General features: G+C 43.0%; 1 protein-coding gene across 3 annotated transcripts in view; it reads right to left on the reverse strand.

Annotated features, from left to right (window-relative positions):
- ZNRF3 (zinc and ring finger 3) overlaps nucleotides 1-12,997 on the reverse strand; it is a 95,503-nt gene that overhangs the window by 13,392 nt on the left and 69,114 nt on the right. For all 3 annotated transcript variants that reach the window (XM_074844215.1, XM_074844217.1, XM_074844216.1), the window contains one exon: nucleotides 2,160-2,234. In XM_074844215.1, the coding sequence (XP_074700316.1) occupies nucleotides 2,160-2,234 (75 nt within the window). The remainder of the gene's footprint in view (nucleotides 1-2,159; nucleotides 2,235-12,997) is intronic.

Consider the following 12,997-nt stretch of genomic DNA (forward strand, 5'->3'; position numbering starts at 1 on the left):
CGCGATAACATATTTAAGAGGAGAAAACCAGCAGCAGAGAGAGGAGTGGGATGTGAGAGAAACAGCCATGCAGGCACTAAGGTCAGTGAAGGAGGGAAGGAGGTGCTCCAGGCGCTGGAGCAGAGGTTCCCCGGAAGCCCGTGGTGAGGCAGCTGTGCCCTGCGCCCAGGGAGGGCACCGGCGGAGCAGAAACATGCAGCCCCTGGGAAGGACCCACACCTGAGCAGTTCGGGAAGAGCTGCAGCCCGTGGGAAGGACTCAGGTCAGAGAAATTCATGGAGGACTGTCTCCCGTGGGAGGAAGCCCACGCTGGAGCAAGGGAAGAGTGCAAGGAGCCCTCCCCTTGAGGAGGAAGGAGCGGCAGAGACAAGTGTCATCCCTGCCCCCTGTGCCACTGGGCAGGAGCGGGCAGAGAAACTGGGAGCAAAGATGAGCCCAGGAAGAAAGGAGGGGTGGAGGGGAAGGTATGTTTAAGATGTGGTTGTATTTCTCACTATCCTACTCTGATTTGATTGGTAACGAATTAAATTGATGGTTTTTCCCCAAGTCGAGTCTGTTTTGCCCATGACCATAATGGGTGAGTCATCCCTCCCTGTCCTTGCCTCAACCCAGGAGTCTTTTCTTGTATTTTCTCCTCCCCATCCCACTGGCAGGGGCCAGGGGGGAACAAGCAAGTGGCTGCATGGGGTTTAGTTGCCAGCTGGGCCTAAACCACAACACCCATGATGTTAAAGGTTCTGAAGACTTTGGCTGAGAATCAAAATGCATGAAACACAAGTGTCCAGAGAAGCATGAGAAGGGAGCCAATAAAATAACTCTTACGTTTAGAGTATGAAAGCTAGGTCTAGTCATTCCTCTCCTGTTTGTGTTTGCACAGGCTGCTGCTCTGTCCTTTAACAGAGCCTACTTTGTCAGCTACTGCACTGGGCCACTAACCTCCTTTCATTTTATTGGTACACCCAAAACATTCAATCATCCACTAGACTATTTTCCCAGCTATTGGGGACAGTTGCATGCAGTTTATTATCAGGAATCAAGGAAGGGCAGCTGTTGCTGGTAGAGTGAAGAGAGCAAGAGGCAGTAATTATGCATCGCAAGTTCAGAGCAGGATGGCTGAAAGTAACTGGAAGCTGTAACGCAGAGAAAAAAAATGGGAAAAGACGGGTTACGTGCAGGTTTTTTTTCCTGTGTATAAAAGGGGAAAAAATATCCCTGAGAATGTTTGCAAGATCAAGGCTGCAGCCTTGATGCACATGCAGAGCACAGTTCTCAAAGCATCCATTGCACAGGGTCTGCATTCCCTTGTCCAACAGATGCTCATTTCAGAATTAAAGCCAGTTTTTTTAATGTAAACATTGATGGTCTCTCTTTTCCCCCAGAAATTCAGGCTGCACTTAAAAACATTCAGCTTCACTTGTATCTTTTGTAGCAGAAACAGCAGGTTTGTTTCAAGACAAAACAAGACTAAATGAAATGCAGACTATTTCTGTGCTTGTTACATTTCTTCTCTCTACTCAAATAACTCAGAATTGGCTGGAAGGATCTTGCCAAAGCATTTCACAGAGCTATTACCTCTCCCACTTCAAATGAAAAGATGGAAGTTGTACCGAGACAGCCCCCCGCCACCCCAAAAAACCCCTGCTTGTCCACAAAGTATGTAGGCCAGAAATCAGCTGTAAACAAGAAAGAAATGTTTGTAAGTTTTGTAAGAATCTTGTTTAGAACCAGGTTTGAAAGCCATTTTGCAACCTCAAAAATAGCAGCTGCTCAACAACAATATCGATCACAAGCTGGGTAGCGCCAAACACCCTGTGTTTTGTACACAGAGCTGGGTAAAGAAAACCTCGACTAGATAACGGGACACAAAAAGCTTGCCATCGTTTCTCAAAACCTCAACCCCAGTCCTGGATTCTAGCAAAGGTTAGAAGAGAAACATAACTCCCCAAACTTTTCTCTTTCTACCACATTCTCAACACCTCCATTGCTTCTTGCCTGTCAGAAGATGAGCAGGAAAACCACAGCACCATGTTACTCAGGGTCAGTAGCTGCACATCTTAAGGCAGGTGTGCTCTGAGATCTATATGCTCTCACGTCTCACCTCAGCAACTCTAAAAGAATCCAATGGAGGCTCTAATAAAACTAGGCTCCCTTCTTCATACCTGATCAATGGCATCTGGGTTTTCAGAAACATCAAAGATGACCGCTGTGGCTCCTCGCTGTACTGCTCGTTTTGCCTGCAATAAGAAAGAGAGCATCCTCAGTCCCACCCCAGAAGATGACTTACCTCAAAAATTACTCCCTCTCCTCATCTCCAGATAGCAAACTTAAGATTCTGTGTTTCTGTGTAGTTAAAACAAATGACAGAGTAATTACAAACACAGGAGTTTCTAAATCAGCATGAAATGTAGTTAAACTTCACTACAGCTTCTACAATCTCTCTGCTCCTTCCTTCTCAAACTCCTTATTCAGCAAGCTCTTAAAGGAATTCAAATATATTTAAAGTCTTTAGAAGGTCTAAATCATAAGATTTTTAAAAAATTAAATTATGTTATTTTTCTGCACGCTACTTGGAAGTGCCATTAAAAATAATCTTCCCTGTGATTTGAGGTGGAGAGACAAGCTCACTAGGGCAGAAAGTGGACCAGGTTCTTTACACCTTTTCAGTATCATTCTCATAGTCACAACAAACTCTAGCATATCACAATCCTCACCGAAAGTGCCTCAGAGAATACTGCTCTTGCTGACCATTAGAGGTCAGAACTGTTTCATACAACACTTCTTACTCAGGCAAGATCAGACAGACCTATTTAAAAGACTTAAAAGTGTATGGCTTTTCATCAAATACCTGGAGTTACCAAGAGCACAGAGAAGGTATTAGAACATATTAAAATCCTCTGGGATAGAGAAAACAGTATTTTAACCACCGAGGCTAAGACAGGGTATTTTTACCAATTTCTGCCACTCTACCTCTGTACATTCTGTTCAAATGTTGCTCAATGGCTCCACAGAGCAAACATTCCCAGTAACTTTTCAAAGCTGTTACTGCCTTTGTTGGATGCAGAATGTAAGTCACTATTTCTCCACGTGATGACAGCTGTCACCATCACAGCACTAGACAAGAGGACACCGGCTCTTTACAGAGACTAGCAGAATCTGAACTCAAATCGAGATACAAAAGAAACATATGAAAGTGATAAATTATGAAAAATCACTGTGTTTTCCAAGAATGTTGGCCAATACAGGGATGTTAGTTTGAACACCTACAGGTCACTTTCTTTGCTCTGTTCTTTTATTTTGTTTTTAACCAACCAAGCCGATCAGACAGTGCATGAGGGAAACCAACTCCCAAAGGGGGTCTCTTTCTCAGCCCTGCAGGTGATTTGTCCCCTTTGAAGTCAGCACACCTGACTAACCACTAATAGCCGTTGGGGAGGAAAAGTTAAAAGGAATCTACCAGACATTCTCCATGGAGTGTCCCTGAGGTGAAAGCTCATCCAGGTTTCCCTAGAGGCACCTTTTACAGACATGCAGTGCTTGTGGAACCGTTCAGGCCATTTAGATGGTTCTTTTAGGAAAGTCAGTGAACAAGCAAAGCACTTTGATCTCTGGATATTTTAAAAGATTTTAAAGAGGTTGGTTCATAAAAAACCCTTCATTTTGTGAACACGCTGAATGAGGAGCATACAGCGCAGCAATTCGTTAAGTTTCCACCGCCAAGATGTAACATGTCTTCCCTGCTATTGCAAAAACAGGCGTTAAGAGGTGAAGAGCACCGGCCGGGTTCAAAACCCGTGCTGGGGAAGGGAACAGCCAGCGGGGTGAACCGTTCGCCGCCCGCCCCGCTCCGCACACGCAGCCTGAGGTGGCTTGGCCCCGCCCCGCCCCGGAAGTGGCGTCTGCGTGGGCCCCGGCAGGCGCCGGGAGAGCGGCGGGACGCGGGTTTTTTCCTCGCCGGGGCCCGAATCCCCCCTCCCCCCCCCCCCCCCCCCCCACACACACACAGCGGTGCGTTCGCCCCTGGCCTGGGTGCCCCCGCCGCTGGCCGCAGCCGCCAGCGAGCGGGGCCCCGGGAGCGGCCCCCGGCGGCGGAGAGACTCGTTGGCATGGCGGGAGCTCGGCAGCGGAGGCCGGTTACGAGGCCACCGCCGAGCCGCCCTGCGCGGCAGCGGCCAGCCCGCCCGGGAGCGGCGGGGAAGGCGGGTGCTGCGGCGGGCGTTCGGGGTCCCCGGCGGCTCGGCCGCAGCCGGCCCGGCCCGGCGGGTTCCGCTGGCAGGAGGCCAGAGCGTAGCCGCAAACGCGCCGGGGGCTGCCGCTCCCCCCCGTCCTCCCCCACCCCGTGCCCGTTTTTAAAAGCAGCGCCCAGCCCCGCTGCCCCTCGGGGACTCGCCCCTTCCTTTCCGCTCAGGACGGCTGCCGGGGCGCTCCTGGGTCCTCAGCCGGGCACCCGGGAAGGGCTGGCTGCCACTCCGGCCCGCCCCCCCAAAACTGCAGGATAATGAAAGCCGAAACGTCTTCGAAAAGAGCCTGCCTGCTACTCGGTAACCAGGACAGCTCAAAATAACACAGCAACCTCAGTCCCACTTAAAATAACAGGCATGTGACTTTTTCATTTTGGGCTATTCAGCATTTAAAGACTGCCCCTAAATCATTTTTCTAAGCAAAGTGGCCCAAAAGAGACAGACATTGGCTGAGGAGGAAGAAAAGTAAGTTGCCCTGGTACATGCTTTACCTTTACAATTCCCATGGCAAACAAACGGTCATTCCTCAATTCAATTCCCGTGCAGTAAACGTGCTGGCATATCCCTTTCTGAGATTGTTTGTCTTCTGTGGTTTAACAAATCATTATCGCTACATATCAGTATTCTTCCTTTTTCATAAAGAGTAATCAAACCAAAAAAATTGATAACTGCACTTTCAGTAATCCCAATGATCACTGTTCATAGTGACAATTTCTCAGTCTTTCTTTGCATTCAGAGTCTGAAAGCCAACACTACTACAGAGCAATGGCCTCTGGCCTGTTCACTCTACACAGCCACTACATGCACGCACCACCGTCGTAACTTCTACTTTTTCTGTAAAGTGTTCCCACTTCCCAACTGGAGCTCCAGGGAAGTTACATGTGTTCTGTGTAGATCTGCAGCTCACTCACTGCCCGACGTGTAGAAACACAGGGCTCAACTGCACAAAAACACTGATGTACTTTACTAAGCATGCCCTGGTCCTAGAAGCCAGACTGCAAACGGCGGTGATCTTCATTAAGCCCCGTATTGGCAATTCAAAAATACTTTTGTCCTTAAGTACAAACATAATAAACCACAAAATATAGGTCAGATATAAGTAGGTCTGTTTAGGATAGAGACAAGTCACCTGGCATCTTATGTGACAAGCACAACCTTAACTGTCTGAAATTATTGTAATTTTTCTGGAAGGGAGATACCTTTTTTACAGCAACTCTTTCACTGGCATTTCCCCCTTGTGTTATGTGTAACGGTGGTGTAAAAGGAACAGTGGTTTGCACTTGTAACCTATGCTACTATGTCTAAAGTGCTATGGTTGGGAACTGCCTTACTTTTTTAAAAAAAAAAAAAACCCCTCAAGCTATTTCTGGTAGAACACAGCTGGTCAGGAAGGGAGACTTAACAAAAATCTGGGGGTATACAGCTGAAAAAAAGAGAAATTTCCTCAGTGTCTTCTTTCATTTTTAGGCATGAAGTTCCAAATGTGAAAATTTGTTACAAAACCAAGGAGTCCTCCTGGATGCATCTCTTGTCATGATCATGTGGTAATCCCTGCAATAGGAAGAAGGTTCATGCTGTTCACACAGCAGCCCTCTTTTCCTAGATGAGCTCTAGCCAGCTCCCTGAACTGCGTGCACCCCAGATGAGGAAACTGTGTAAGACAATCACAGCCTGAATCGCATATTGCTCATTGTATCAACTCAGCAATAGCTATGATTAAGTTAAGTTTCCTGTTCCATGTATTAGCCCCGCCTTTAGGCCCCATCAATACTGATTATAGTGCAGTGGGAAGGCCCTCAACAGGTCTGGATGCTTACAGAAGGAGGGAAAAAAAAAAAATCTCCAGTTCTGGTTTTCAGATCTTCTGAGCAGTGGTAACTCCTGCAAATTCCTTTCACAGACTGGTTTCAGAGTGCCTCAATAAATACAGCTACAATATTGCCAGAAGCACAGGGGCCAAAGAGGTGACAGAGCAACAACAACCATTTTCAGTGGATGTAGGCAACAGACTGGCCATGCAGAAGTAGCCTATACTGCACAATTGGAGGGGAAGAATAAATCTTTAGAATTGCTGTAAGGGCAAAGAAACAGGAAGACATCCATTTACAGCATGATAACATCATGATACAGGCAGAGCAAACCACCTGATGAGGAATAATATTTTTATTTAAAATTTATCCTAGCAATCTGGAGTAACAAAAGCAGTAAATCAACTGCAGAGAATTTCAGTCCATAGCTGCACCAAACATTTTGCAGCAATGTATTGCAACTATCACAGCAGCAAATGCCAGAAACTGTATTCCAATATCCATTCTAATCTTTTCTTGTGCACTAATTTTACTTGTGTACAGATTCAGACACCATTTGAACTAACGTTTCTGTGTATTGGTTTCAAGTTCTGTGATTTTTTTTTTTTTACTCCCTGAAAGTCCACACAAAATCAGCTTAGCTCAGAACTGCATATAAATTCCTATTCTCGTAACAGAATTAAAACTACCAGATACTTTTTTTTTAATATTAGTGCCATTTAAAATTAGCATTTTCAAGCCTTCACAGCAGTTTGCTGGATTTTTTCTCCTTTGTCTCCGACATAGTAAACAGCTTAAAAGTGGTTCAAAGACATTTCAGTTAATCATAAGCCAGGCACGGAACAAGCAAGCAAGTTAGTAGTGTTTCCCCTTAGAAAGCAAAAAATCTCCAAGCTTCAAAAATCTACTGTCTTGTGCATTAATGATACTACAGTATAGCTAGTGTGAATAGGTTGAAAATAAAAAGGACAAGAAAGACAAGTGTCTAGGGGTTCTATTTAAACTTACTAGACCTCATATTGCAGCATGTCCAGAAGAATAAAAATCATTACCTTGTCAATCTCACAGTCCTTGTTCTATCTACAGATTTGATCAAAACAAGTAGACCAGAACAAAATGCAAGAAAGCAATGAACGATTCTGCCCTAAATGCACCAAGTCCAGGGCTGTATAATGGAATTGAATCTCTTAGGATGAAATAGTATCATCAAAGGATGGACAAAAGATATCCCTGGTGCAGAGACAAAGGAATATATATATACCCTGAAACATACCCCCAACTTCCCAGGTACATGCAAGCTGGGCCTAGGGGGAGTCTAGTAGTGCTTACTGACACCAGTTATGACTACAGGACTGCAGAGAAAACACAAAAAGCTCTGTTTCTTTTGGATTGTTTATTTTGCTAACCCTTCACAGTAAGCATCATTTAAGATTATCACTTGGATTAAGTAATCTGTTCAGTAGGGGAGAAGATCACAACAGCAGATGAAGGCAATCAAGCTCATGAAGAATGCTGTTGAAATAACCAGCAAACATTTGTACTCACCTACATCATAAAATACAGAGAATATGCACCTTGACTGTAACTAGTGTTAGGAGTTTCAGCCACTTTAGGAATATTTCCAAATATTCCAAAACCTTAAATTTTTCTTTGTAGATGAGCATTAAAAAGAGTTCTGCCATTTCCTAGACTCCATTCAAACACCTGATAGACATTTGACTATCTTCTCTAGTTAAATGTTGGATGTAGGCACCTCTAAAAATAACTAAAATGATCAGGAATAAAACCCCCACCTTTGAATTTGTCCTTCCTCAAATCCTTAAAAATCACCAGCCTAGGACTTTATCAGAAGCCCTCTGCTGAAGAATACATTTGGGTACTTTATACTCAAAGAAAAACGTAAACAGAAGGATACGGTGTGTTTATCATGCATTTTTAATATTACTTTTATTGTAAATACATAATATTGGCTTCATCTATGTTTCTATAGTGTTTTACTTGGCACAGAGATTGTCACAACTCGTGGAGAAGGCTGATGCAAAGTTATTTTAGAGTGTATTTTAGATACCTACTTGTTATGAACTCACAATTGATAACAATTAACAATAAAATGCACATTAAATACTGCCTCAGATTAAAATGTGGAAGAATTTATGAGACCCTGTAATCTAGAGAGGATGAGAGAAAATGCATATGACAGAAGTGTGAGGAAAGTTATCTTCTCATATCTCCAGGCCTGAAGAAATTTTAGTTATTACCTCAAAGAACACCAGAATGATTTTAAGAGCTCCGCACTCCCTTCCTATGGGTCAGACTAACACAATAGGGAAGCAACAACTTCCTTGATGAGACAAACTTTCAGCCCGAGGGACCAGATGATTATTAAACAGGTGCACTGCTTCCTCTCATTCATTCAAATCAGGTAGGACAGCAACAATCGAAACAGTAAGAAGGTCAGCCAGTTGCTGACATCTAGAAGGGCCTTACGTGGCTGCAGACGCAAACATTGCAAGCATATCCTCCTCTGCTTTCTAGTAGGCCTCATTCCAATTAATATGTCAGTTATTATGCAACAGTGGAGAAATCAACATAAGAAGAAAAGCTGCTTAACAAGGTCCCTGTTTAAGAGACAAATCATACCAAAACCATTATCCTTTTTTCATTACATTTACTACTTTGCCATAGTTAGAACTCCCTCACAATATACACCTGTAGTTACATATGAGGACATGACACACTAATGGGTTGCAGAGAGTGAATAAGTTACAGATGAGAGAAGGACTGAGGCTTGGAACCACAGGTGCAGAAATCAAAGTTCATTAATCACTTTTAGCTTTGCCATTAACATCAACATAGTAATGCATTATGCATTTATTAAGATAGTAACTCAGTACCTTCTGTTGAAAATGGCTGTTGGCAGAGCCAGATTACTATTTATAAATACACTTTTTAAGTGAACATCCTAGATAAAACTGACAGATTAAAGGGAGAAAAAGATGCTTTAAAAGTATTGGCTGCCTGCGTAAGCCCTCAGATACATTCTGCTGTTCTAACACTACGTTCTCACAAATGCTCTTCCATTAAGAACTACATATCTGTCTTCCCAGATTAGCCTCTTGGATTAGTTGGATCGTTCATCTAACTCTAAGAATTCTCTTCTTGCAATTTAGTGCACTGCAAATAACAAATGTTAATTGTAACTATGGTATGTGGTACATGAGGGACCTGATTTATTCTCTGGGTTAAGAAAATGATAAAGGTGAGGAGGGGGAGACTGGGCAATGGTTTAGGTGGTAACCACCACAGATGCCAGTAAACTGCTTTTAGCAAACTATCCCAACTCTATTCCATCAGGTGCCAGCATGTACTATTAGCTGGTCCTCCAAAACGAACAAGACTGGAAGCAGAACAGTAAGGACAGAGTATGCAGAAGACAGTCCTATGGATGGCAAAAGCAAAACGCTGCTTACAGTCAGAACTGAGGGAAACAGCACAGCTCCAACAGGTGTAACTGCGGCTTTTCCCTCTTCCCTTCTCCTTTTTTCAATACATCTCACACTTTTTGGGGCAGAAGATATGATAATTACGTTGCTCTAACTCTGTGCAGAGATTGTTGAACACAGTAGACAAGAAAATTGGTTTATACATCCTTATTTAGCTGAGAACTAGCCAGCCTGACCAAACTTGCATTTGCTTTGTCAGTTTTTGAGGTCTTCCCCCTCAATTTCTCCATGAACTAAAAATCATTGAACTTGAGACACATTTTCTGTTTAACCCAGCCCATCAGATCCAATATTCCATGTCAGATGTCTCATCATTGTTCAGTTAGTGGTCATTAATCTGCCAGAAGAGTGGGATTATGCAAGCGGTGTGAAGTAGAATCTTTTTTATAGCTCTCTTTGGTCCTCTGAAATAAGCAGTCAGCCTCTCAGATAGCGTATCAGTAACATGTAAGCAACACTCAGTAGCAAGCAATTGCATACTCCGGTTTTCATGATTTTTTCATGATTTTCAATGAAAAGTTCTGGTGTCTTGCTTCATTGCTCTGGAAAGTCAGGTCAAGGATTTCAACAATCCTGACTGCTAGTGAATACGGCTGAAGGGATAAGGTTTCCATCTGCAATATTTAACCAGATTATGAATAGAGCAATTCAGTGGTCATGATCTTCTCCTGAGTAGACTCAAAAATAGCAGAATCTGTTCCAAAAATTTTTAGCGCTCACAAACCAACGGATTAGCATCTGTTTTCTCCATATCGAGATCAAGTGAGACAACAAAGATGTAGACAATATTATCAGAGCTAGGATACAGAAAATGCAGTACCAGGTTCTAGAATATTGGCTTTTCTAGTTGCCTTCTGCAGAGTTTTCCTCATTTGATTTTGTTCTATTAGCAGAGGACAACTGGTGCTGAAATAAGCATCAGGAGCCTACATTATCAGAGTTCAACTTCTGCAGAGACTCTTGAGTTTTAAGGAGTCTTCAGTTAAGTATGGACAAACCCAGGAAGTTCTATAGATGAGAGAGACCACTGGCTCTTACATAAAATGCATGATGAATCCGCAGGTCTGGACAAGCAGATGTTGCCACCACCAGTTTGCCATTTCAGTCAGCTGCATGGCGTTCTGACCTTGACACTCTCCAAGCCCTTAACTTCTTCAGCAGAGAGGCACACCTTAAAGAACCCTATTAAACTGAGCAGTGGCTATGAACTGCACCCCCATTCTATGGATGGCAGCATTAGATTTTCAGTATGACAGAAATGGCATCACGTGACGCTAGGCAATAAAATCTAAACCTGTTTTTTGATATGGTTGTAACTTCTGTTTGTGATAAAGGTTCTCTCCTTAAGCCAAGTGTAATCTCCTATCAGGACCAAGACACACACGGATTTCATAAAGGTTTTTCCACCTTGATTCTGCATCACAGCACAGCAGGCTTTCCAGCACTATACTTAGTACTGCAAAAAAGGAAAGTACTCTTCACTGGAATACTTCAGATGCTCCTCTCCGTAACTGGGCACAAAACACACATCCCATTAAGAAGGAGGGGAAAAAAAAAAAACACAAAAAAACAAACAGCTCAGCAAAATCTGTCAGTATACTTAAGAACACCACTATATTGGCTGCTAAAACATCAACTACAGTGGATATTACTATTCAGATGATTTTGAAAATACATCTGGAACACTATCTCCTAAGGTAAGCAAGGATGTGTGTTTCCTATTGACATTTGACTATACACAATACATTCAGTTCACAGCAGCTACTGCTGGGAAAGAAAAAATATAATGTTCTCTCATCAGCAGAATAAAACCCATTTCTAGCGCAGAGTCCCAACTGTACTTGCAAAAGCAGGGAACATCAGCCACAGGCAAAGACGCTCCAGCAAAACAGTCCGATGCACTCTGCTTACCACTGAGAATCTTGCACAAACCCCACAGCATTATGTCAAATACACCTTTTCATTACAATCGTCAAACCGCAAAACCTCTTTTTCTCTCAGAGCTACAGAGAATACAGACAACATCTGAACAATACAGTCATCCCCTCTTTCTCTCCCGCACTACTATCAGGCTCAGTCAATCACCAAAAATACCTTGCCCCTTGAACCACTGGGACTAGAAAGCCAGGCCACAGTGCACAGGAGGAAGGAGAAAAGGACATAAACCTACTTTGCAAACAGCAGAAGTTACAAATTAACCAACTGATGCCTCAGTCCTGTTAATGTACAATTCCCCAGTAATTCCAGAAATTAAGTTAAACCAAGCATAAGCAGGATGCCATTTCAAACATTTTCTGAGATAACATAAAAGGAATTTGCAGGTTTCTGTCTGAAAGAGAAGGCAGAATATCACAAAAAGATAGTCAAATCCCCGAGTTTCACACCAGCATAAAACCGCTTCCTGACTGGAATAACTCAAATCAACTTCTCTGGCACTTTGGGTTATGTTTTATACATGTACCCTACAGATGCTGCATTACAACAGTTGCTTTATCGACTAAGGATAGAAATAGAAAGTACGAAGCAGTATTTTTAAATTTAAAAATATAATCACAATTAAAACCCAAAGTACTTCTCTGTAAAAAATTTAAAAAACCTAAAAACCTATATATGTCTATTTTAAGAAAAATATCAGCTCATGCAGTACATAAACACATCAACAATATATACCAATGTGATCCACACTACTCAGTACTGAGAGGCTCTCAGAGTTAAAATGAGGAAGAAAAAACCAAAAGTATCTCTCTCTTCTGGGGTGAGGGAGAAACACTGTGATCAGTTCTGAGTCTAGACCAAGTAAAAACAACATGAAAAAGACCTTTATATAATCCTGAACACAGTGCAGCCTGCTGGCTGCAGATCTCTTGTGAGACATTTCAGAGTCCTGGGACTCCATTCCCCAAAACCTGCCCTCTGCTATCACAGACCATTCTGCGGGCCAGCAGACTGGTCGCTATGAGAAGGCATGGTCACAGAGAGAAGGGTGAGCACTGGAAGAGAGCAAAGGAGGGCACTGAGGACTTGAGCTAGGTACCCTTCACAGAGAACCTAGCGCACACCGCTAGAAGTGACATTTCATGGTGTTACACAGAAACGCTGCTACATTTTACAAACCTTCAAGCTTTTCCAAGACAACAGAATTCCTGTAGTTACCTCCAAAATATAATGGTCACAAGATTAGTATATTTGGGAAAATACGTACTAAAGAATCATATACCATAAAATACCACTACAGCCAACTCGGATAACTCTTAACTTTATCTTTGCATTGAAGGTGTACTGAAAGTAGATGAAGTAGGAGCAGCAAACTAGACCTAAGATAATTACATAAACATACATACAAGCATGCTGTGGTGCCGAGAGAAGATGGAGGTATGGAAAAGTGTTGCAGGAGTTGTAAATTAAAGGAACTATTAACCTAGACCACTGTAAGAAGCCATCCCTATAG

Source organism: Strix aluco, chromosome 18, assembly GCF_031877795.1.
Source record: "Strix aluco isolate bStrAlu1 chromosome 18, bStrAlu1.hap1, whole genome shotgun sequence".
NCBI classification, from domain to species: Eukaryota; Metazoa; Chordata; class Aves; order Strigiformes; family Strigidae; genus Strix; species Strix aluco.